This window comes from Haemorhous mexicanus, chromosome 6, assembly GCF_027477595.1.
Source record: "Haemorhous mexicanus isolate bHaeMex1 chromosome 6, bHaeMex1.pri, whole genome shotgun sequence".
Lineage (NCBI taxonomy): Eukaryota > Metazoa > Chordata > Aves > Passeriformes > Fringillidae > Haemorhous > Haemorhous mexicanus.
This window is the reverse complement of record NC_082346.1, coordinates 41,623,072-41,649,612: the sequence shown is the minus strand read 5'-3', so window position 1 is coordinate 41,649,612 and position 26,541 is coordinate 41,623,072. Positions and strand designations below refer to the sequence as shown.

The following is a 26,541-nucleotide window of genomic DNA, read 5'->3' as shown; positions in this document are numbered from 1 at the left end:
GAAGTGCATATAATTTAAAATATATTAGCTATCAGGTGAATTTCCCTCTCAGTTGATTAATTGGATTTCAACAATAATTTCATAGAACACATTTCTAAGAATGAATAGTCCATATTGTTTAGCTCATTAATGTAAGTATTAGACTGATTTACCTTGCTAATTCTCTTTACTGCTTTACCAGAGCACCACAATTACTGGTATTTGGCCCAGCAGAAAAACTGTTTCTAGGCACGAGCCAGATTGCAAGTATAATACCAATTTTACTGACAGAATAGAGTTAAGATTTTGAAAGATGCTTTGCCATTACAGCTTGTGAACTTGTAAATAAACAAATAAATAAATAAGTAAACTCAGAATACTAAAGCTTTGTCCATTCCTGCTGCCAAGATACAAATTTAGATCATAAAAAAAGTTCAAGGACCTCAGTCAAAACAGTTTTGCTTATAAGACTACAGCTACATCTTCCTTTGTCCCCCATTTGCACACAGAAACCACTGAGACCTCAGAAGACCAAGAGATGTTTTCCAAACAGCTGTTTACAGCTCATCAATACAGAAGATCACAAGCCTCTGCAGAAGCTGATGTTCTGTTCTGTGTTTGGCAGGAGTCCTTTACATGCCTCAGTTATACCATAATCTCCTTCCCCACATAATGTAACCCGTTAACAAAAACCACTGTGACAGGGATAAAATGTCATGCTAGAGGCAACTATCAGTAGGTCTTTGAGGTACTCTATACAGTTAGCAGAAAAATGTATTATGCTTATATCAGAATTACAAATTAATCTGTCAGTTACCACCTGTGATCTTATGGATTGAGAGAGAACCAGAGCCTAGGAGCTCTGATTCTTCCCAAAGCTTTTCACAATTGCTAGCTCTACATTTCTATCATCTTCCCTGGGTCAAAACATCAGTCCTCACTACAACCTTTGCTATTCAACATGTGCTGTACTTCCCTGCTGAATGCTTCAGGCAGTATACAAAGTCTCTCAAAGGACTCAGGTGCTGATACATAAGGAATGCTGAACACACAGAGGTGGTCTCCACTTCAGAGCAACTGCCAAATTCAACTGATGCATCAAGCACAGAAAAACATTGGTTATCAGTCATCTTTTCATGATGCTCTCCATGCACTGGCAGGTGCAAAACTTGGTGTTTCTGTATTTTGTTTTTTAAAAACATTAAAAGGCCAAGTTTAATGAAGGCTTGTCTTATTTCCCTCACCTTTCAATGACCAGTATAACCACTCTGTTGATTTTACCACTCATTTTATGCATCATACGAGATTATTAAGCTCTTCTTTTGCTTCTAAGGGCAACCATTCATTGGAATGTAATTTTCTGAACATTTTGTCTTTGCAGCTCTACCCTGTATTTCACTGAAAGCTTTACTGTCAAACTTCTGAAAAAAACTCCCTCCTCGGCAAAGAAAACATCCTTTTAACAAGAACATGAGCTAAACTTCACAATCATACCCTTGAGAGGCAGGGAAAGCTCATTTTCATAAACACTCAAGTCAAATACTTATATTCTGTTACAGCTTCCTATTTGTGCTAATATCACTGCCTCTGGTACTAACTAAATCAAAAGTCAAAGAACACGAAAACATGATGGTTCAAAACAAAAGGGCATGATCATTCTTGAACAAAACAATGGTGGCTTAAGACATCACTAATGCCAAATACATATGTTGCAACTTCATTCACATCTGAGAAGTCACTGCTGCATAGAAGTAAAATTTCTTCTAAATTATTACTCAAATTTCAAAATTTGAGACTTAAGTAAATTGTATTTATATAAATTTAGAAATTCCTCCCTTACAAATTTAAGCTGTATATCCATCTGACTATCATCAATGCTACTACAAATTTGTTTTTCCTAACACATTTTAGAAAAGAGTATTTTTACTATTGAAAAGATATGTTACTACTTGTACTGACTCTGGTTTGGATGTCATTAACTTTCTTTGTAACTGCACACATGGCACTTTGGTGTTTTGGGGTTATGGCTAAAAAAGTGCTGATAACATACCAGTAATCTGCTTATTGTCCACACTGCTTCCACAGCATCAAGGCTCTTGTTTCACACCAACTCTGTCCCTCCAGAGAGTAGCCTGGGCATGGGCAAGAAGTTGGGAGGGGGCAGAGCTGACCCAAATCAGGCAAAAGGATATTCCACACCACTTAATGTTATGCTTAGCAATGGAAACTGGGAAAAGCAAAGAAAGGGGGTATGCAGCTTTTCCTCCAAAGCAGCAGCTCTCTGAGACTGGCTGGACCATGGTGCACTGCAGGTGAGAGGTGGCAAGTGACTCCATTTGCATTAATTTTTGTTGGTTTTAGTTTTGTTTGGCTGGTTTATTCTTCTTTTTCCTTTGCTTATTAAACTGTCACTGTCTTGGAACATGAGTTTTCTTCCACTCAGAGAGACCAGAACACCTCCTCAGCCTGCTGGGGAGAACAACAAGCGAGCAGCTGTGCTGGTGTTTAGCTGCTGGCTGGGGTCAACCCCACACATGACTGTTTATTTTTTCCTTTTAAAGCACAAGGATGTTTATAGCTGTGATTTGTGTCTGATTTTTTAAAAATGCACCGAAACAATAACAAATTGGAATACTGTCCAAAGCTTCCTCTCCAGACTGCAACAAATAATTGGGTTTGAATGACAGGAGTGCTGAAATACTTTGCTACCATGAACCACAATGTAGTTTGTGCTGGAAAGGATCTTGAAGATCACCTATTCCAACCCCCTGCCATGGCTAGGGAAACCTACCACTAGATCAGGTTGCTCAAAGCCCCATCCAACTATGTGCCTGTGAAAGAAAATCTGTAACTTCACTTTTGCAAACCATAAGCAAAAGCAACTACTAACCACTAAAACAAATAAAGCAAACAAAATTATACAATCCCAGCAGAATTCTAACTGAATATTTTATTTCTGAATAATGCTTTCACAACCTCACATCTATGTCCATTCCCCAATATCTGAATTCCAGTTTAACACACATAATGAACAGCAGGTAGAAACACATTTCCAAAGATTATTTCAGATTGCAACTTAGCCCAGTATTCATATAGTCATCAGACAAATCTTCAGGCTTTAAGAATGACTTAATTTTTCTTTTGAGATTTAAGGTACAGCATAGGAGTGTTACTGTGCAGAAATATTAGTCAGAGCAAAAACACCAGGGACCCACACCCTCCCCATTGTTTTGAAATGTAAACATTAAGACACTTGGAATTTCAGATAAAAAATGCAGGGCATATGTTATAGAAATGGCGAACCTGTTACAATCACAGAATACTACTAATCTCTCAGATATTTCAAGCATAAACTTATTGGAACAAACACATTAAAAACCCTCACAAGAACAATTTATGTTATAATTATCCCTCAAAAATTTTCCTCCTTTCTCCCTTTAAAATTAAGAACTGCATTTCAAACTTTCAAATAAAATTAACATCTTGCTGTTTAAGAACTGTTCTCACACTGGAGGAACTTGGCTATATACAAAAGTGCATCAGGTAAACCGATTTCTAAATAAAGTTGCAAATAACTTGGACATTTTTCACAGTTCTACAAGTGGCCGACACAAATGTCAACAAACCCAGCCCACTGTATCATTTAGTAGAGCCACGTAACACAGCCCTGGGCTGTGGGTGTGGACACATAGAGTGCAAAAGAGGCAACAGGCAAGATTAGCTACTGCTGATTTTGAATTTCTGAACTGCTCTATTCAACAATTTTCTATACTCAAAAATATGTTTTTTAAAAAAATCAGCAGTTAGCATATATGAAAAACAAAAATACAAAACGAAATCCCAAAACTTGTATTTTAATCTGCTTTGTAAGTTTCTTAAGAGCTTCCCATAGGACCTGTTTTCGATGGTTTCAACCAAGATTTGCCTAAGGACATAGCTGGCTCAGAAGTTGACAGAAAAAACGTGGCAAGCCACATGGGCTCTCGTCCTTGCAGCACTTTGGGACAGATCAGGGCATTGCACCCGATCGGCTGCCCATCATGAACGCCACAAAGCTGTCCCTAAGCATCTGAGCACACAGTCACTGCCTTGACTCGCACAGCTAACGGTAGATATTTAATTTTAAACCCATATCCATTTCTATGAATAAAACATATCCCAGATACATGCGCCAAAAGCCGCTCCCGCCTGGCGCTCAGGTCAGAGGCTGCAGGTTCGCTCACCAGCCTGCTCAAAGCTGGCTGCTGGCACAGGGCTCCATCTACCGGTGTGCGATCCTGCACACCCATGGGAACAGCTGGTGGGGGGAAAATGAATCAAAATCTCAACAGCTACTTCACATCTCTGTTTGCTAATGAGAGATTCAGAAGACGCTACGTGAGACTGTTCAGAAAACAAAACTGATTCAGAAGAAAATAATCAACCAACTACATTCATTCCCATGCTGGGCTGAAACTGTTGTACGTGTATGAAATCTTTTGTTATCCTTTAATATTTGTAAAATAGGTCTCAAAAGAGGTTATAAAGAAGCACCATTTTTCTACAAGATGCAGCATATGACTACACACTCCCAATCCAGATGTGAAGCTTTATTGTTCCTTCTTAATGCAAGCAAATAAGCAAACACAGGTAACTCTCAAAAACTACCGAAAACTGTATCACAATTTAAGGTATTAGAGGTGGTCTTTTTCATTAAAAAAGGAAACTCCTCAAACATGCAAAAACAAAGTTTCAGAAGGCGACTTCTGTCCCTATTCAAGAATATTTCTGCTCTGTGGGAGCTGAAGCTATATTATGTCTAACTTTAAAGATTAATTTGACTAGTGCTATCACACGCAGCATTTCTCAAATTGAGCAATTTAAATCTTGCCTTAATAACCCCATCGTGCCTTCAATTCATGTCTGGGAGTGAAAAAGAGCAGTATCTTTCCCTCCCCAGGGCCCTTGGTGCCCATCAGCCAAGGTTATCAAGCTCTGGCTGCAGAAGAGCAGAAAGAAGGAGAAGCAGTGCTACACCTTCTGTGCAACACTTCAGCAGGTGCCTGAGCTTGCCAAGGGCCAAGAGCTGGCTGAGCAGCCAGCCCAATTCTGTTCTCCAAGGCATGTCTAGCAAGATCATCAGCTAACTTAGAACCTGGTGCAAGCAAAGAGACAGTGCAGGAAATGGACAGTGAGTTCCACCACCCCACCCCACTTCTTTTCTTGAAAACATCCTCCCTCACACTCAACACCACGTTGAAGACAGCTGAGCAGGGTAAGGGAATCCTTGAAATACCCACATCCCTCACACAGTACCTAAACACAGGAAAAGATGTGACTGATTTAGTCAGGAACACCTGAAAACAACCAACAGGTTGAACAGCAAGAAGGCAGGAATGGAGCACAGAGCAGTATAACTGAGGCTCTATGTATTACCCTATAAGACAAGGAGAACTGGTGAACAAGGGCATCAGGGAATTCACACAGCTCCTCCTGCAGCTCAGTTTTTTCAACATAGCTTGTTCCCCATAAATGACAGTTGAAGGGATTAATGGAAAAGAAAATCTCCTGCAATGAACTTTACATAGCACCACAAAATGAGAACAGAATGCTGTCTCTTTTATTGTTTTAAATTTTAACTTGAAGGGAAAGCAAATTTTAAAGCATGAAAGTGGCTTTTCCACTTGCTAAATTTAAATTTTAATCAAAATGCACTTTAAAATAAAACTGAGCAGAACTATGGGTTTGCTGATGTCTCTTTAAGGAACAATGACATCAACGTAGGCTACACTTGAGAAGGATATAGGTGTGGAACTACATCCTTTTTCATCATACAGTCAGGTGCAAAGGGAAAAGTTAAACTTCAAGATTCCTGTGGTTTAATGAAAATAAATACCCTTACAAACAGATCCAAGAACACAGACGCATTAAATACTGTTTGTTTTTCTTCAGATATAGATCATGGGAATGGAGATATTTAACTACTTCAATGCTAATTTTTATTTCCTTTTAATCTAGCTACAATCAGCAATCTCCTGGTATCATGACAACTAGCAGAAGCAAAAAAAAAAAGAAAAAAGTGGAAAAAAGTGAACAAGTGCCTGTAAAAACAGTTCTAAATCAGTATCTAAGTATTTGATTGGTCTGCTTTGATTACACTAAGCAACTGAATGTCTATCATAGTTCCTGTATCACTCATCTAGTAGTATTTGTAAAAAAGAAAATGAAAATAAAAATAAGGACACATTTCTGTCGCTCTACAAGAAAAGCTACAACAATTTCAATAAATCTTAAAATTGTGGTGGGTGTTTCACAGTGCCAATTTCCTCATTACAAGGAAGGTACCAAGCAGCAAACTGATCACACAGAGCTTATGTCAAATCTCAGACAAGGAAAACCACATCCTAATACTCTGCCATAAGAGCAAATGGAAAAACTGCCTGTGCACACACAAGAGGCACACTACAGAAATACATGATGAACAACACTGCTTTGTTTCTCATGTTTGTATCTAAAAATTTACATAGCCAATTTAACATATTCCCACCCCCAATCACTTAATGCCTAAAATTCCTATAGAACCTGAAATTTTATTTACTTGAATGTGAATTACAAGAACACATTGAGAAGCAGCATCTTAAAGCAAGTCCAACTGCAGATCACAGAAATTTTGAGTTAAGAACACTATTTAAGGAAAGTAAGCTGTGACTTTCTAAAAGTAATAATAATAACTTTATTAAACTATTCTATGGATATGAATTATTTTCTTATATCAATACCACTAATGATGGGATAATTTAGGGAACTACAAGCATAAATTACAATATCTGACACAACAGTGCATTAGATATGTATCTTCACATTCTGCCATATAATGTCTCTCAAACAGCACTAACTTTCAAAAAGAAGTATATAATTATATATCATACCACTACTGAGAGAAATAAATGCTTAGAAAAATAATACACTCATTTCTGCATAATTTCTTTCAATAGTTTTGAAGATACCACTGGAATGTCTTAGCTTTTCTAATTATGCTCAGTCAGTGCTCTCAGATCTTTTAACTGCACTCAGCTGCAAGCTGAGAAACTATTTTTCTTGGTAACTAGGCTTATCTTTTTGTTAGTCAATTCCTAAAATGAAGTTAAATGTGTAACACACAGGAAAAAACCATCAGAAACATAGTAAACATAATACAAACTGGTATTTTGTTTCCTATCCAATACAATAGGCAAGCAAGAAGAATGGTTCCACTTTCTCACCTGTTGAAACATCAGAATTAACAAGGGGGTCAAACATACATTTGGAAACAGTGCAATGAAATAAAGCTAAAGCAGAGTTGATTAACCCCAAAGGAAACAAAGTCAAGAACATCTCAAAAAAAAAAAAAAAAAAGATGTAATACAAAGTTTTAAACATATTTAACTTTATGTGCTAAAAACTGAAACAACTAAAAATTGTATTTTAAATTGTGTAAATATTCTGCGTAAAATAAATATTTTAATACTTTTCATTTCCATACACCTAAACTGCCATGCCTCAGAAAGCCCCATGCCCTTTTCACCAAGCCAATCTAAGCTCAGGATCATTCTCTTGTTAAACTGGCAACTAAGAACATTTTTGAATTCTAGTCCCACCCAGGGCAATTGGTACACATGCCCAGCTGTGAAGTAATTCTCCAGCACTAAATACTCCATTTACAACTGGATGTTTTTATTTATAAGCTAAAGTACAAGTGAACTCGTAAATTGGCTTAAATAAATTACTACTGTAAATTAAAAATGCAGTCTGTTTGCTTCAAGTGCAGCAGTTTTAGATCCCATGTTAAATTCTCTCACACTGGAACACCATACAGCATTTTCAGAACAGTTTTGATTCAGATACAACCTTGCTCTCATTCCACAAATCCTGATGGTGGCTGCAACCCTCTCCCTTCAAAGACCTAATCAACAGCCAAGCCTTTTAATCCTTCTTTGTGCTAATACTACATTACTGCACCAGATTAGATTTTTCTAATTTATTTCACACTTCACATTTAAATTAGTGCATAGCTAGTCAGAATATGACTATTTAAATGAATATATAACTTAAAGATCAAATTTTGCCTCCAACAGATTCACATAAAAGGGCAGAAAGGATAACATTTGTCTACCAGCATGTTATGTGGATCTCCTTAACTCAATTTATTACGGATTTCATGGTGCAAAAATTAATGCCCTCCAGGAGCTGAACTCATTACCAATTATTTTTTCCAAACCCACAGTGTAATCCCGTGCTTTTGTGACCAATGGGAGTTTTGCCATTCACTTAAAGGGAAGTTGGATCGGTTCCTGGGTTTGCTACTCTAGCAAGAGATACTGAACAAAATGATACCACAGCCACTGTCTTGACTTTTTTTCTATTACATAACAGACACTATGAACCAGTCTCATGTATTTTAGTCCATGCTAAAAATAAAACAAACATATTGATGATAATTTTAACTACACATGAAGTCAACAAAAAGGATTATATGCCTTTTTTCAATGTGATTTTCCAGAATATATTTCAGCAACTATAATGGCAACCAGCCTGTAAGTCACTCATGGACCCTACTCAGCCCTTCAACCCCTTCCCTACTCCAGAACCCACAGGAGCATTCCAGCAAGTCATCTGATGTTCATGTAGCACACCCAAGTCACAACACAGGTACAAACAGCCTCCCATCACCCACCTGACCCAATAAAATCCTTCTGCATGGCTACTAGAGAAAAACACAGGTAAACAAAACAAAAGCTAACAAACAAAAAAGGGAAGAAAATAAGCTGTACACATACTCTGGTGGCCAAAATGAAGTTGATCTTAGGCCACAGGTCCCACAACTCTTAAGTTTCAAAGTAAAAAATGCTTTCAGAATAATTAACTGAACCACTGAGTTTTAATTCCTCTGAAAAGCAGGAAATAAATATTACAATGCCTTTGGCAAGACTCAGCCAAGTGTAACGGTGCACAGTAAATACAATAAACTGTTCTCATGTTTAGATGTTCAATAAAGTAGAGTAAACCCTTAAGCAACACATACTACATTATGATAGGAATCCACTGGCATTCAATCTACATGATCTTGTCTATTACTTGTACTTGGTGTCTGTTTCATGTCATACAAAAAGTTTCAAGTAATTTTATTTCAGAGAACTGTAACCGACATGTGAACACTTAAAAAAAAATAATTATTTGATTCATTAATACTATGAAAATCAAAGATCAATCCCAGCAATATCTCATGTTACAGTGGGCTGACTCTGACTGGAATCCATGTGCCCACCAAAGCTGCTCTGTCTCTCTTCTCAGCTCTACAGGGAAAGAAAAATATAAGAAAAGGCTCACTCACCAACTGATGAGTTGCCCATCATGGGCAAAACAGATTTGACTCAGGGAAATACTAAACTTTAAAACATCCTCCTCCCACTTCTTCTTGGACTTAATTTTACTCCCAGTTTTCTCTACCTCCTCCCCACTGCAGAGCAGAGGGACAGAAATGGGGTTTACAGTCAGTTCATCACACACTGTCTCTGCTGCTCTTTCCTCCATAGGGAGAGAACTCCTCACACTCTTCCTCTGCTTCAGTGTGGGGTCCCTCCCATAGGAGAAAGTCCTCCATAAACCTCAACATGATTGCTTCCCATGGACAAATTATCCCCAAGTGCTCCAGCGTGAGTCCCTTCCACATGGTTCAATCTTTCATGAACAAGCTTCTCCAGCATGGGTCCCCCATGGCTTCCCACTGCCAGCAAACCTGGTCTCTCATCAGCCTGCCAGAGCCTGGTACAGCACAGGTTTCCCATGGGGTCACAGCCTCCTTTGGGCACAGACTCCAGTGGGGAATCTTCTCTGGGCTGCAGGGGCACAGCTGCCTCACCATGGTGCGCACATCAGGCTGCAGGGGAATCTCTTCTCTGGTGGCTGGAGTACCTTCTCCTTCTCCTTTGTCACCAACCATGGCATCTGCAGAGTTTTTTCCCTCATGCTTTCTAACTCCCCTCTCCAGCTGCAAGTGAGAATTCCCAGTCCTCCTCTTAACTCTGTTATCCCAGAGGTGCTGCCAGTGCTGTTGACAGGGTAGGCCTCGGACAGCAGTGCATTCATCTTGAAGCTGGCTGGCATTGACTCTGCCAGATATGAGGGAAGCTTCTAGCAGCTTCTCACAGAAGACTCTCTGTAGACCCCTACTAAAGAGCCCTGCCACATAAAGCCAATGCACATATAAACTATTTTCAAAATTCTAATATATAATTTTCTTTACTATACCAAAGGCCACCACTCCACAGAAGCTGTCAGTTTGCATTTTAACTTGTACCTAAAGGACAAAGGTCCATATCAAGAATCATCACGGAAAACAGAAGCCTGCTGTTATGAAGCAAGCAGGGAGCTTCCTCACAAAACTAGCAGGGAGCATGCCAAGCATCCTGTCACTTAAAAAACTGGTGGCTGAAAGCAGTGGAGAATCATCTTAACAACTGAGCATTCACACTGGTTCTTTCCACAACTGTATCTGTTCTGCAAATAAAGGTTCAATACTCTAGTTCTCTTACTCCTTCAAAACCATCTTCCTTTCAAAGGAAAAGGAAAAAGGCAGCAGTCATACTTACAGGAATATTTGTCAGTTGCAACATTAGCTTGTAGGTAAATCTGTCAATAGTCGTTAGCCCAGAAGGGTTGTTTGTTTCAAAGGTAAGTTTCAAAACACCAATTGCCCATGTAGGATAACAGACATAAAGTGAGAATCACTTTATGAGAATGCACCTCTGCATTGATTTGGCTGATCTGCATGGAAGTGAGCATCAAGTCACATCACCAATTCATAGCTTAACACCATTGCACTATGGCATTTCACTGCCATCAACACGCAGCATCTGCTCTGCCCTATGTTTGGTAGACTAAAAAGTAGGTAGCACGAAGATCCACTAGGATATCTCTCAAGTTAGCAACTAATTTTACACAAATCTGTGATCTGTAGGCAGGATGCTCTTCCCCTTCACCCTCAGCTCATGTGTATCATGCATCTTCTTGCTTTAAATTCTAATGAATAATTTGTTGATTCTTTCCCCAGAGAACTATCAAACATGTATTTTCTCTTCTCCCCTAACACCTTCTCGCAAGATCCAAAAACTCCCTTATTTTTTTACTAACCTAGGCACTCTCTGAAACTAAAACTCCCACAAACTGCAAAAAGCAACATGTGGGTCATGTGGCATCAGCACCACACTATTTCTGCCAGTAATAGAATGAATGTGTAGGATTTGTCTTGCTTCAAGAGAAATACTAAACCTGAAACAAAACCCTGTTTTGCTTCTTACTGGTCAGGGAAAGAGTTTAACACTATTAGAATGCATTTCTAATTTAGCAACATCTAGAATGACTTCTAACAAGCAGGGAGATAGATTACCAGAATGTGAAGAAAAGTAGCATTTCCTTATCCCAAACAGGAAAACTAATAACCAAAATGGAAATTAAGTAAATCCAGAAACAAGGCAAGAAATATAATTAGTTATAGTGTGAAAACTGGGGAAGAGATTTTTAAAATTTAATTTGTTACCCACTACTATTGGGCAGTAGTCCCCATTACAAACTCTAAGGAACTTGCAGTATCATTGCAAGGAAACCTGAAAAACCTACAGAAACTAATAGCAGCAACTGTCCCTACCTTCTTAAATCCTATGCGTAATTTCACGTGTCAGTCCCTCTCTTCACTTTTCCTACTGCAACCAGAACTGCAGTAACTTCTTAGCTGGACAGGCAAGACAAGTTTTCCTGAAATCAGTGCCTATCCCTTTACCAGTGACAGGGCAGAGGAGCTCATAGCTATCAAATTGATGGCACCTCACTGGTGTACATAGCTCCGTCTCACACAGCTGAAGAACCTTGTCATGAATGACAGCATTCTGGGTACTAAACAGCAAAATAAAACAAAACAGAACTACCACATAACCAGCATGTTTAACTGGCATGACCTTTTTAACTCTTGTTAAATCTCACTGTTTATGTTAAACTTCATGGGATTTATAAGCTAGCGTCATAACATATTTAAATAAACAAATAATCTAAAACAAGTGGTTTCAAGTTAAACCAGAGTTGTACATTCCCAGCAGAACCGGTCACATACGGATGCTCAAGGACAGGTGTAAGAACAAGGCAAGCACATCATTGCACTTCCCTAAACCCCACAGATCCTAGAACCGCCAAGATTTGCAGCTCTGAGATCTTCTGAGCTAGAAAGCACATTGCTGTGGTTAACCGATTTTTCTTCCACAGCTAAAGCACTGCAATTTAAGAGCGTTCTAACGGGAGTTAGAACTTGCTGGAATATGCAAAAGCCACTGTGGTTGCAGGACACTCTGATTTCCCAAACTTGGGCCGAACAAACTCTTACAGCAGCCCAGCTCCAATCACCTCAATGCGCTGAAGTTGTACCTAGACCCCACTGTAGCTCTTCCACGGACGAACATCAAACATCGGGGGGTGTGCTGTCTCAGGTAAAATAGTCCTTTGGGTACATTTACTGAATGTTTTTCTCCCAAACTCTTCACACTGAGAAACCATAGCCTTTTTCTTCGGAAGAAATAGACTCTCACATCATCAAGAACTCTGATTAGCAGGAATTACAACAGGTACTAAGGTATACAGCTCATTGGGATTTCCTAAGAAGCATTAAGTCATAAATATTCAAAAAAAGCACAAGGTTTATTTTGGCAAGTTCTTTCGGTGCGTTTTTTTCCTTTTTTTTTTTTTTTTTTAATGCATTACTACAAAGATGCTCACTTATCTTCCACAGTTTGTTCTCATCTGACAGTAAAGATCCAGCACCGACCTCCTGAATTTGTTCGGGGCAGGTTTCATTTCGGACTGTCCCGCGCTGCCCCCCTCCCGGGAGGCAGCAGCCCCTCCGTCCCGTCCCTTCCCTTTCCGCAAAGCCGCAGCCTCTGGGACTCCAAACCGCGCATCCCCGCACGGCAAACTTGCTTCCCCCTATCTCCAGCTGCGGAGCGGGCGCTAAGTCGGGCAAGCCGGCCGGATCGCCCGGCGGCCACGCCGAGGTAACATTAACCCAGCCAAGGGGCTGCCACGGCACATGCAGCCGGTCAGCGGCGCAAGGGCCCGGCGTCGGTCCCGGGGGCGGAGGAGGCCGGCCAGGACCGCTTGCCCGCGGGGAGGCGCTGGGGGCAGAACGGCCCGACCTAACGCCGCCTCGGCGGGACGCGCCGCCGCCGCCGCCGCCGAGCCCCGCCGCAGAGGATGGGCCGAGTTCCAACCCGAGCACCGCGGGGCGGCCCCGACCCGGCCCCGCCGCCCCGTTACCTGCGCGCTCCGGCCCCGCCGCCGCCTCCGCAACAAAGCCGCGGGCGGACGGGGGGAGGGGCGCGCGAGCCCGCGGCCCTCGGGAGCGCGCGGCGGCGGGGCCGCGGGCCGGGGGCGGGGCGAGGCGGCGGGGCCGGGGCGCGGGGGTGGCGCCGCCCTGCGGACGGGAGAGGCGGCGCGGCGGGCCGGGCGCTGCTCCGGGGGTCTCTCCTGCCCGTCCGGCCCCCGCACAGCCAGTTGTGGTTTCCTTCTCGGCTGTTAGTGCTGGCGGGCTGCCCAGGATGGACGGAATTTCCTACTGAGGGACGCGGTAACCACAAATAGAGAGAGAGACCCTGCCAGGGATATCGAGGAGAAGAATGGAGTGGTGCTCATGGTTTCGGAAGAGGCCATTTGGAAATAGGATTAAGTCTAGAAATGCTTTAGGAAACCTGCACAGTGGGAATGTTACCCTTTGTGGGGGAGGAGGGAGGGGTTGATGGAAAATAAGGGAGATGTGCCAAAGAGACTTCCAGTTGCGGAATTGAATTAGGGGGCATAGATTTGGAGTTTGAATACTGTGAAACAACCTTAATAATTTCTAACAATGGCAGAGGTTGTTTGTTTTTTTTTAAGGAGCAGGTGTTATGCTACTGTGTGAACATCTATGTAACTTACATGCACTCTGACCGTTATTCTCTTTGATGCAGGGACACATGCAGAAAACAAATTATCTGACCAGTTTCTGCACTCTGATGAACTCTGATCTCTCTTTGCTGCTGAAATACTGTAGCAAAGTCCACCTAATACTAGATTTGGTATTTGTACCCAAGGGAACATAGATACTTGAACATAGATACCTACATCTCTGGAACAAAAAAGTGGTGATGCTTTAGCATCTGCTTTTTGATTATAGGGAACACTGGAGACTTGATCATCCAGGAATGTTTATTGAGCAGCATTATCAAGGAGCCAAACCAAGGGAACTAAAGCAAATGCTAATGAAACATTGAAGTGAGATTTTAATTACTTAAAGGTCAGCACATTCAAGTTTTATTAATTTAAGGGAGTTATTTTTTATTCCCACAGCAATGTGCACTTAGTTCCTACATAGATCAAAAATTCATGTTATTGTTTATTTGCTGATGCATTCAAGTGATATAACTGAATACTATACCTGACTATTATTCCTTTTTGCAATTAGGGTCTTGGCATTTTGACAGTTTATTAACACTTCTCTGTATATTTCCTACGTTCCCATCCTTTTCAGTAGCAATAAAACCCGTTGTTTTTCTCTAATCTTTGTTCTACGTTACAAAAAGCTACATTTCCTTTCAAGGCTCGAACCTTGAGCAGTTAGCAACATTTGTGGCTAGACTATCACAAAACACTCGCAGGCACTCAGCAAACTAATGTATCAGAATACCCCTCCGAACTGTCTTGCCCATCAGTGGTGCTGCCTCTGGGACGAGCCCATGCTGTCCCCCACGTTGTACTCGGGCATCTTCTGGAAAAGCAGAAATTGGCCTTGCCGAAAGCAGTGCTGGGGGCTGTCGGCAATGGCGCTGTGTCCCACCCCTTCCAGCCCGTGCCCTGTCACCGTTTTGTTTACTAAGATGGGCCCACTGGTCCGTGTAACACATGTCATAGCTGCTCTCCAAGTTACAAAATACCCGTGTCCTTTGAACATCAAAGAGATGGAACCAACCTTTAGACTAAAGGTTTTAAAAGGACAGTAGGCTTCAAAAAGACAGCCTGTGAGCCCAGCGGCACCACCGACCCAGAGCACAGGATGTGCGGTGTTAGCTGGGTCCCAGCAGCGCTGGGGGAGCAGGATGTGCGCTGTGTAGCACCAGCCCCGAGGCGGGAGCGTACGGCCCGAGCCCGAGCAGGCGACCGGCTGCCGTCCCCCGCTGACCCGCTGACAGTGCCATAGCCTCGCTCCCCGCCCCAGCCCGGGCGATCGCAGCGCCGGCCGTCCCGGCTCTGCCCCAAGAGAGAGAGGCTGCCTCTTTCCGGCTAGAAGCGGTCGTCCGTAGCTGCGAGCCCGGGCCGTGCCCGGAGCCGCGCTCTGCCCGGGGCCGGCTGCCAAAGGCCGCCGCGAGGCCGCGCAGCCCGGCGCCCCCGCCCCCGGCGTTCGCGGCTCCCCCTCCCGCCGGCAGATAACCGTGGCCCCTCAGGCTCTTCCCCACCCGCCCTGGGCGGACTCGGCCCCGGCTCGCAGCCGCTCTCCAGGCGCCAGCTCCCTCTCGTCGCCGCCGCGACGCGGCAAAGGATGGCTCGGCAGCCCCGGGGCTTTCTGCAGGAGGCCTCTCACCAAGTCGTCGCCGGAGGCTCGGCGGGTGAGTGTGCGCGTTCCTCGTGGGCGGGAAGGGTCTGCCCGTCCCCCGCCGGCGCTCCGCCAACTTGAGGCGCAGGCGGCCGCGCCGCCTCCCTCTCTCCGCGCTGCTCGGGCGGCGGGGAACGAACCGGCTCAGCGGCGGCTCCTCCCCCGCCGGGCGGCGCGGGCGGGCTCCGCAGGCGACCCAAGCCCGGGGGTCTTAGAGCAACTTCTGTGACGGTGCTCGGCCCGCCGCTGGGGCAGGGCGGTGAAGGGGCGCTGCCTGGCTCCGCGGTGTATCTGAGCCACACACGCCCTGCAGCCCCTCGGGCGATAAGAGCGGCGAGCGGGCCCCTTCAACGGCACCAGCCGCCGGTGTCCTGCAGCACAGCCGGCCCGAAGGGCTAGAGCCGCGCTCGGGGCAGTCCATGGGCGGGATCCGCCTCCAGCGCCTGGATACGGGACAGAAAACGTAGTTGCCCTGCTCAGACGCCTTTCCCGTGACACTCTTCGTCGCTGAGTTACAGAAAAACTAATGCAGGGCTACAGTGGAAGTGCGGTTCTGTGGGGTTTTTTGAAATACTTTTAGGAATGTCGACATTACTCATTCATTTGCTGTCTGTTTGTACCGCAAATTACAAACGTCAAAATCGTGCACGTCTGTTTGGCAATGAGAGCGTTGCTGGTCAATTTGTTCAGGTTTCTTACCTAAATCCCAGTGAAACTGAAATATTTAAGTCAGCCTGCAATGTAGGGGATTTTAACACAATATCCTGCTCTTTCAGTCTGCATATGTAAATCCTGTTAATATTTCAGCTATGTAGTGTGTTTTTAAGTGTTCCTTAGAATCTCTTCTGAGGTCTAAATGCTGTTTGTCATATAATGTTTTACATGAAAGAGAAGAGCTACATGGTAGTATTGCTGTGTCTTATGTAATGCTTCAGTGTAATGTGCACAAGAAAAATTCTCCTGTGGTTGAGACCTGTGTGGCCGTGACATTACATGTGAGCTGGTCTTCCATTCCCTTTAATTCCCCTTGTACCTCTAAATCCACTTCTATGCATTCCTGCCACCAACACACATTTGAGCAGTTTGTTTTTATGCTAGTGGCTCTGTATGCCCTTTGTTTTAAGCCTTCTCCTTTGACAGTGAGAGATGTCATAGCAGAAGTGGAGAGGACTGGTGTCCCAGTGTATTGTAGGACTGCTGTCCCTGCCCTTCCAGTGTATTGTATGACTGTTTATGTAGCTTTTCTGCAGCCTTTGAATTTCTAAAGGTTTTTTGGATTCTGCTTGGTACCACCCCCATCTTCCTATAGGAGAGAATGGAAAGGTTTAATCTGTTCTAGACTGTTGAAAGCCCTTTATACCTGAAGGTATACTGAGGTGTTTTGCCACCAGATGTTTTGCAAGATGACAGATTTATCTGTCCATAGCAGTTGGCCTGTGACTTAGTGATTCAGATTGATCTAATGCACTGTGTTACCATCCTCTGGCAGGAGCCTGTTTTTGTTACAGGTTCTCTTTGTAGAAGAAATTGCCTAACATGACAGAAAGAAAATTGTCATTTAGATAAATGAAAAATATTTGGTAATCAGGTAGGCATCAGTATTAGGGTGAGAGAATTTTCAAGGAGACTATTGATCTGCATGCAACACTTCTTAGAAAAAGTATAATGTGAGAGGCCTGTTGTATCTAGTCTAAAGACATAATGTTAAAGATGATTGCAACCTTTTGCTAAATCTCCTGTCAGGCAGGCACGTTCCTTAGCTGCCTCACTAGCCTTAAATTTGTGCAGAAATTTCTATTAATTGGTTTTGAAATAAACCAGTAATGATTTATTATCTAAGTCTGAACAACACTAAAATTGTACCAGGGGATTTTTAGATATGTGCTTCAAATGGGAGCTCTAAAGTGCATTAGAGGGAAATGGCTGAAACTTGAAAACTTGCTTGACAGATGCTTTAAACTCAGTAGTGGTTTTTTTCCTGCTAATTTATAGAGAAAGTAGAAGGTGAAGGCTGGAGTTTTGAGGTCTTCAGTCTAAAGGTTAAATTTCTTAGGCAAGTGTAGATACAACATAGAAAAGGTGGAAGCAAGGAGAAAAGGATTGAGTTTGTTTCCTGACCTTAGTTTCCCAGTATTACTTCAACCATCCTATGTTGCTTTTGACTGTCTCTGCAGGAGGACATAGGACTCTTGTAGATGTTTTGTTCTATTTCCTGGCCTCAAGTGAATGCCACAAACATCCTAGAGTGACTTTGCTCTCTGTACCACAGCCTGGTGTTTAGAAAGAAAACCAACCAACCAAAAAGAAAACAAGCAAAAAACTCAAACAAAACAAAAAACCTCAACAAAACAAAATCCCTCAAAAAAACCACCCCCAAAACCACCAACCCCCAACCAGACATAAATTAGTCTTAGTTAAACTGGTTTCTAAGAAAGATACTATGAGCTGGACTCTGTCAAAGCAATGGTAGGAAAGTACTGAGGTGGTTGGGAATGAATGGCACAGCCCACTAGGTGTAATTGAAGGGTCAGAAATATTGCCTGCATAAGTAAAATGAGAGGTTATTTAGTATCTGCATGTCTGATGCAAAAGGATCTGATAAGAAGTAATTCTGCTAGGTTGAGTGGAAAAATATTAGAGATAAACCTAAGCTGGCAGAACAGGAAGAAAGGGATTTTTTGACGCTTTGTGGGAGATGACAGGACTTGTTCATGGACTTAATAAAGACAGGGGAAGAGAAAGAAAGAACGAAATCAAGCATGACCCCTAGTCCAGAGGACTGATAAAATGGAAGATACTGGCATGCTGGAAGAAGGAGAAAGGAAAGTATTTGGTATTTTAAGAGAAAATATATCAGCATACCGTTGGCTGTCAGAGGCACTGCTAATTTAAACCTGAACAGCACTCTGCTGTAACTGAACTGTAAAAGTCAGGCATGACAGATCTCATGCATACCTTGTCTGTGGCAAGGGGTGTGCCTGCTTTCATGTGGCTTGTAATCTGACTTCATGTGAAATGGAAAGCTCTGCTTCCTGAGAGTGAATGAAATTCTAAATATGAACAGTCTTACTCAGTCTTGGCTTATGTTACTTCTGCTGGCATTGTTTGCTCCCATCTTTCAGATCCCTCAATGAAGGTTAATAGCATAATTCAAAATACTTGGATTTGTTTGCTTGCCTGGGTGTATGACAATAGTGAGGAAAACGACTTCGACTGAAACGTAATTGGGACACTTCGTTAGTGAGTTCAGGCCCTTCTAATGCAGGGAACTGCAGGCATGCTCCTTTTCTCTAGTGGTTAATTAGTAAGCTAAGGCATGTGTGGAATTTATAGCAAAAAAAAAAATTAAACAGAAAATCAACTCTAAACTGTAAGGATCATTGTGAAAAGAATGACTTGGGAGCCTCTGATTTTCTTAGATTTATAACAGTTCTTCAAAATGTTATTTGAAAAGCTCAGTCAGTGCAGGGTTCAAGTCACAAGAGGAGCTGTTTCTCTAAAACACAAAGATCAAAAAAATCCTTGTTTTGCCTGCCTGTATGGAAAAGGTAGAAATTAAAACAATAGTGTTCCATACAAAGTCAATGGATATTGTTTCCTCACAGAGAGGAACTGAATAGTGCAAAGTACGTTATGTGATTCTCAGATTAATTTGTCAAGACATACTTTTAACAGAGTGTTGAGTCAGTTTGAATGATTAAGTGCAAATGTCATAAACAATTGCACAGATACCCATGGCACAGTGAAGGCCAGTGGCTGAATATAGTTACCCTGAAGGTTTTAGGATGCTTCTGTTTGATGGAGGTGTTTTCTTTTTTTTTAATAACAAAAGACTGCGGATGGAAGCAATTAGCTAAAATGACATGTAACATAAATAAAATTTAATTTATATTTAGTTTTATGATAACCTCTCTTTCTTCCATACATGTACAAATAACCTAGAAACATTTTAAATTTTGAAGTTGAAATTTTGAATAATTTATTTTATATTTTTAGTGAGTGATAAATAGATGACTTGTTTTTCAGATCTGTAATGCTTAACAAATCTCTAAGTACTTTTCTGCTGAAAATTCAGTATGTCTCTTTGCCTAATTCCATTTAATAAATGAACATGAACTGCAAAATTAATTACTGTAAAATGAGTATGGAACAGTCAGAACAAAATAAGCTTTAAAACAAAACAGTTACTTCATAGGGAAAATTCAGGTTGATCTTTTTTCCCCCTATTCTTCATGTTTTCATGAAACAGCAGGGGTTTTGCCTTTCTGTACTTCTCAGCTTCAATTTTTAAATATTTTTTTAAAATTCTTTTTTAAAGAGTTGGGTTTCCAGCTGCACTGAAACCTAATAGAATTTGGGAGTCTAATTCTCTTAAGCTCCTTTGAAAGTCCAAACCTTTTCTCTTGAGAGGTGTTTCATTTCAGGAATAGGCAAAGTTGATTAACCTGGATAGCAGCAACTTCTTTGAACCAGATCTACAAGCAGGAAAGGCACTTGTCAAACAAAGACTGTCAAATGCAGATACAGTATTAAAACCAGTGTTTGGTCTTCCTGTTGCAAGAGGCATTAGGCAGACAAAAATCATTACAAGGTACTCTAGCCAGCATACTCTGTGAAACACCTTAGGTTACTTGGTCCCTATGAATGGGAGAAGGAGCACGGTAGATGTACAGGAAGCACTTGAAACAGCAGGAAAATTGGTAATTATTCCCCTCCCCCTCACTTGTTTGTATTTTTATGACAGTTTTCTGGGAGTTAAAGTTAGGAGGAGTATTCTGTGTTTTCTTGGGTGCCTTTTTCTTCCTTTTAAGCCATGCAATGGGCATTCACATGTTACTAAAATAATTGGTTAATGCTCAGAGGTAATTTCAACTAGCTAAGTACTTAGCTACACCTTGTAACTTTCTTGACTTGAAACCATAAAATTTTAATGTACTTAAACCTCCCTTTTTCCATTTTTCTGAAGTCACTTAAGGCTGAAATATTATCTGAGGCCACAGTTCATGCTCGGCATCTTTCACTGCCTTGATTCGGTATTTCAGATGTTTGCAAAGTCTTTAAATTAAAAAGCCAAGGATGGGAAGCAGTCAAAAAGTAATCATTGCAAGGAAACATTCTACAAGTTGAAATGCTCCAAAGGAATGCACTAGAAGCAGCCAATGAAGCCAATTTTCTCTGCTAGTCTGAGAAATTAATAGTGTGCCAACCTGGTGTTGGACTTGGAGATTTGGATGGGAGTTGCTTGGTTGGCAATCTGGTGAGGGGAAGTTTGGGTAAGAGAAGACCAAAATAAGGTTAAGTGAGTGTAAGCTGAGATATTAGATATCCTGCACCTCCTCCAGTATGCTTGTAGAAATTGGGAGGACATGGGAACAGTTGGAAAGTTAGGACTTGGAAAGATTTCTATCTGTTTCTGCTCAGACAACCATCCACGCACTCTATGTTTTACGAAACCTGCTGAAAAGAAAATATGAAGTACCTGTGCAAGGTCTGTATAGCCCCTATTGCTTTCATCATTATACAGTACAAAGAGGGAGTACAGTCATCAGGACAGTTTGACTTCAGTGGGTCACTGGAAATAAGGAAGAGCTCCAGGGATGCTGATTTTGAAGCCAGTATAGTTTAATTGCTGGCTTTGGTCTCCTAGGCAATTCAAAACCATGCAATCTGGCATTTTTCAGTATGGTAGAATATAGCTGTGTGCTGCTGACCAGAGCAGTGACCAGCAGCTGAGCGTATGCAGAATGCCATGGAATGAACCAGCTGAAGTTACCTTGTGAACCATTCCCAATGGAAAAATATCAGTGTATTTTCCCACCTACTATAGCATTTCGAACTTTAGTTCTGTAACATTTTTCAGACTCTGAGTTTCCCCTGTTCTACCAGCTGATAATTCTAAAAATATCTGAGTCTGAAAGAGATTGGACTGTTTGCTTTGTATACTTCTAACTGAATTAAATGTTATTGGGCTGCCACAGAAAACCTTGTTTAATTTTAGTAGAAACTAATGAAATCCTCATGAGCTTTCATACATTTTGCTGAATATGTGAAGCTGGCAGCTAGCAAAATTCCTCTAAATTTTCAGACAGTTAAGTAATTTGAAGAAGCAATACCCTTGCAATGTTGCTTTATTTTAAAAGGAGCAAATGAAAATTGCAATGTAGAATCATGGAATTGTAGAGTGGTTTGGATTGAAAAGGACCTAATAGATCATTTAGTTCCAATCCTCCTGCCATGGAGAGAGATGCCACTCACTAGATCAGGTCTCTCAGAGCCCTATCCCACCTGGCCTTGAACACTTGCAGGAGTGGGGCATCCAAAACCTATCTGAGCAACCTGTTCTAACACTTCAGTACCCTCTGAGTAAAGAATTTCTTCATTTAACAACATTTAGTAACATTTAATCAAAAACTTCCCTCTTTCAGTTTAAAGCCATTGCCCCTTGTCACTATCTGTCCATATAAAAAGTTCCTCTCCCTCCTGTTTATAAGTCCCCTTATGGTACTGACAGGCCACAGCAAGGTCTCCCTGGAGACCTCCTTCTCTTCGTCATGCTCAACAACTCCAGCTCTCTCAACCTGTCTTTCTAGGAGAGATCTTTCACTCACTATCATCTTTGTGGCCTCCTCTATGCCTGCCCTACAGGTCCATGTCATTCTTGCTGAAGACTCCAGATCTAGATGCAGCATTGCAGGTGAGGTCTCACAAGAGCAGAGGTGCAGAATCAGCTCCCCTGGCCTGCTCCCACTGCTTTTGATGCAGCCCAGGATAAGGCTGGCCTGGATTGTGAGCGCACATTGCTGGTTCATGTCCAGATTTTCATCCACAAGAATCACCAAGTCATTCTCTGCAAGGCTGTTCTCAATGACTTCTTGTCTCAGCATCTACTCCTGTCTCTCCTTGCCTGACCCAAGTCCTTGAACTTGGATTTCTTGAACTTCATAAGGCCCCCTTATCAAATTTGTCCAGGATCCTGGACGGGATCATGTCCCTCTGTTGTGTCAGCTGCACCACTAAGCTTCATGTCATCTGCATATTGGGGATGTCTCACTATCTCTGTTGGCGATGAAGACACTGAAGAGCACTGGTCCCAAGACAGAGCCCTGAGGGATGCCACACATCACTGGCCTCCACTCAGACACAGTCATTGACCTCAACTCTCTGTATCTGTCCAGAGAGTGTTTAGGGTGAACTGATCTTGTTTGATTGAGTCATTGCAGTGCACTAGCAACTCACGAACAGCCATTTGGAGCTCTTAAATGGGTTTCAAGCTATGTTTGGGGATTTTTTTTAATGTAATAGCTTTTATATGGGAGGTTAAGATATGAAGTAAATTTTACATGTTTATGTAACAGTGACAGAAACAAACTAAGAATTTTCATAATTTCTAACATGTTATGACACCTATAGTATGCTCAGTACTTTCTGTAGAAGCTGGGACTCTGAAAAGAAGAAGTTATTGGTCGGTGGACTTGGACGCAGCTCATACCAAACTGCTTGTTGAACCTGGGGATTAGGAGATTAAATTTCAGACTTGGTTTGAGAATCCTGCAGCAACCTCATAATTCCAAGTGTGTCTTTATTCCAAATAGGATACACTGGTAAAAGTGAGAAGTTGGCTTTATTTTGTTTGGCGTGTTAGCCAATGGGGACAAAACATTTTGTGCACGGAATCCTCTATGGGTGTAATAAGGCACTTATCCTTTAGATGTTGCATATATGGTAAGCCTGAGGGTGTTCGGAAAGGTTATCAATTTCCTATTGTTTTTAGAGTAACAAGTTTTTTTCTCAAAAACCTCACCCCTTATCTCCCACCCTCCACAAAAACCCAGACCTGTCAGAACGACCAATATGACACCCAGAAAAGAGAGTAATGAATCCATCATTCGATCTACTGCCCACAAGATGGCAGTGCAACACTACAATAAGATGCTGATGTGCTTTATTTGTTTTTTTTTTTTTTCCCCCCTACCTGTGGTAGAGCTATAAAAATGTATGTTGAAGCTGTTCTGATAAGAAGATAAGCATATTTGAATGACAATATGCAAAATAAAAGCTTAAAGATGTCAAATAAATAATGATCAATAAATGCTGATTCCATACGTGTACTGCACAACCAATGGCACTGAATTTGACTGTCGTTGAATTAAGCACAAGAATTATAAGTGGTGATGTGTCGAGTGGTGATGTATTGACTGGAAAAGGTCAATAGATGTTTGTAATGCTAAGATCCCATATATAAATAGAAATCTTGGGCTATATTTGTGTCCCAGTATACTCAATATGCAAATACTGATTTCTACAGTGAGAAATTTGAGTCTTGATTATTTTAATTTTAGCATAGATTTTATGCAATATTGCAGAAATGTCATCAAGCTCTCAATGCCAATCTATAACCAAAGTAAAAGACTGCTGTGTTACATACATATTGCTGCAAGCCTCTGTTAACTTCCTTCAGGTATTTGCAGGCATGAGACCTACAGCAAAGCATAAAAGCTTAAACATACACACTTCTTCAAAATGAGCTGTAAAATTTCGTTGCCAGATTTTAAAGTTAAATAATATTGTGGAACAGTGTGTTATACATATAACAGCATGTAGGTAGTCGAAATAATTAATACTGGAACATGCCTGTTGTAAAATTTGTAGGCAAAAAATGCTTTGTCTGCAGAGGCAATCCTGAAGCTGTTACAGCTTCTCTGAGCCAAGGTTATATTGGCATAAAGAACAATTTTTCATCACTGTTTATTGTTTCATCAGTTGTGCTTAGTGACTGATGTACATCTTCAAATTCGTGTTAAATTGTTGTAACACAATAGTTTATTATGCAGTAAGAATATAATTCTAACACATAGGAACAAAGCATGAGTTTTGATAATAGTAGATGTGTTTTCCGTAGCAGTGTTCTAGAAGACAAAATGAAAACTAATTCTGCTTATTTCTGTGCATAAAATCTGGCAATTTTACCTGTTAAGTGATGATATTACAAAGTTTCCTTTAACTCTAGCTTAGTTTCTGTGAGATTACCATGGATGTCCTTACACATGTAACCATTCTTTCTTTATGCTTGCTGCTTTTCCATTTCCAAAATCATACCCCTGAGACTGCAGGAACTCATCTGTTACAAGACTGAAATGCCCTCTGGAAAATGATTATATTGACCTTTTCAGACTGATTGAAGTATTATGATTAGGGTTGGTATGAATGAAAAGGGCTAAAAGGGCTAAAGATGAGGGCGAAAAAAAAACCCTTTTCAGATAGTGATGTGACTCCTAGAACCTGGAAGTTTTGAAAATCAGTATTGCAATGAATGGATAATAGGGATGCCTCTAAGTATTTCCAAGTATCTCAGCCTTGATTATAAAGGCCTTAAATGGGCTCTTCTTCAACTGGATTTGAAAACATACAATTAAATTTTTTCCCCTTGGAGGAGATTAATTGGTATTTGCTGCCTGTGGAATCCAACACTGGTTCTAGTGTTGGGCAAAGTAAATTAATATTTTTTTTTATAATATGAAATGCTCGCTCTCTGATGTCTAATTATTATTTGTGCATGAAAGTGTTAAATGTCAGCCATCTTAAGATAGCATTTTCTTTACAGAAAATTTGTACTACAGGTCTACTGTTTCGGGTGTGTTAAAAGTAGAGTAGTTATAGGATAAGTGCCTGCCATTTTTTTCTGCAGCATGACTTATCCTGGGGAATCATTACAATTAGATACCATTGCACCAACATCTGAAACAGGTAATTCATGTTTCAGTTGTCTACACTGGTGGTTTTCCGATGAGAAAATAACTGTGAGAGTCTGAATGCTGTTGAGAAGTCCCACCCATACAGTGGGGAAGGAAATACAGGAGTAATTGGCCCTTAGGTCTGCTTTTCAATCACTGAGCTACACTGTTAACAGCTGCTTTTGTTTTCCCTCTGGATCATTTTCAATCCATCAATTTTTGTCAGTAAACACAGTTTGTGGGTCATCTTTTAGTCTTTAGTCAATGAATCATTTCCCAGTTCAGTGTGTTATCCTAGTTTCCTGGACATTTTACTGTTTTTATTATACTGAAGTATGCAGATGTGTGGCTGGTGACCCCAAAGAGCAAGACTCCCAAAAACAAATGAGAGTCTTAGTAGCCCTTTCAGTTTTGGAAAATTCTTTGTGCTATTTAATTCACTTCCTCTTAGACCCAATTCTGAGTGGCTTTGCAACAGGGTTAAGGTTTACTTTTTTTCTATTGCTAACACTTGTTTCTTAATACTTAGTTAGAGGGTTGATTTTCAAAATTAGTATATATTTTGAATGTGTAGTAAATATCACTCAACTTTGTGTTCTTGGCTGGCTCCGGATAACATACTGAACTAGGTAAAACATGAAGGGCATGGTGAAAAATAAAAAAGGTTCTAACTGCCAGAATCAGAGACACAGAAACAAAATTTAATTCTTCATTACGGATTCTGTGGTATTTGATGTGTCTTCCAGCTTGTGGAGCTATGTGATTAATTTCTGAATTTGAAAGTTTGATTATAATTTCAGTTTAAAACCAAATCTTATCCTCAGTGTTTTGGCATTAAAGCTTGAAATTATGAACTGTAGATGTTTTATAAATATAGCACTCCTGATCTTTAGATGAATTTTTGGATCTGAGCCATGAAATTATGAATGCTTGAGATTTGTGATGATAACACTGGGGGTTTTTTAGGTTGGTTACATGTATGTTCTCTAGAGGCAGGTTTGCAATGCTGGTGGTGTACACATGTGCATAACATAATCCCCTGGCAAGAAGTAGAAAACAAAGTGTCAGGGTGCTTGCAGGTTTTTAGAAGAATTTATTTTCTGAGGCATTGCCTTACTATTGATGCTGACCAGTGGCAGCCCAATCTTGTGTGTACACCTTAATTTTGTCAGAATTGCATAACAGTGTGTAAAGCAAGAGCGCTTGCTT

The 26,541-nt window shown here is 41.2% G+C and overlaps 2 protein-coding genes across 6 annotated transcripts in view; one reads left to right on the top strand and one right to left on the bottom strand.

Moving 5' to 3' along the window:
• MIPOL1 (mirror-image polydactyly 1) overlaps nt 1-16,002 on the bottom strand; it is a 188,750-nt gene extending 172,748 nt beyond the window's left edge. The window contains exon 1 of one of the 5 annotated variants that reach the window (XM_059849928.1): nt 15,590-16,002. The gene's annotated coding sequence lies outside the window, so the exon portion shown is untranslated. Of the gene's footprint in view, nt 1-12,387; nt 12,678-12,805; nt 13,149-13,293; nt 13,346-15,589 lie in introns of those variants that run through there. The other 4 variants (XM_059849929.1, XM_059849932.1, XM_059849931.1 and 1 more) reach the window with 4 other exon arrangements.
• Nucleotides 15,385-26,541, top strand: part of SLC25A21 (solute carrier family 25 member 21) — a 235,143-nt gene continuing 223,986 nt past the window's right edge. The window contains exon 1 of the mRNA XM_059849939.1: nt 15,385-15,614. Within this exon, the coding sequence (XP_059705922.1) occupies nt 15,548-15,614 (67 nt within the window). The 5' untranslated portion in view covers nt 15,385-15,547. The remainder of the gene's footprint in view (nt 15,615-26,541) is intronic.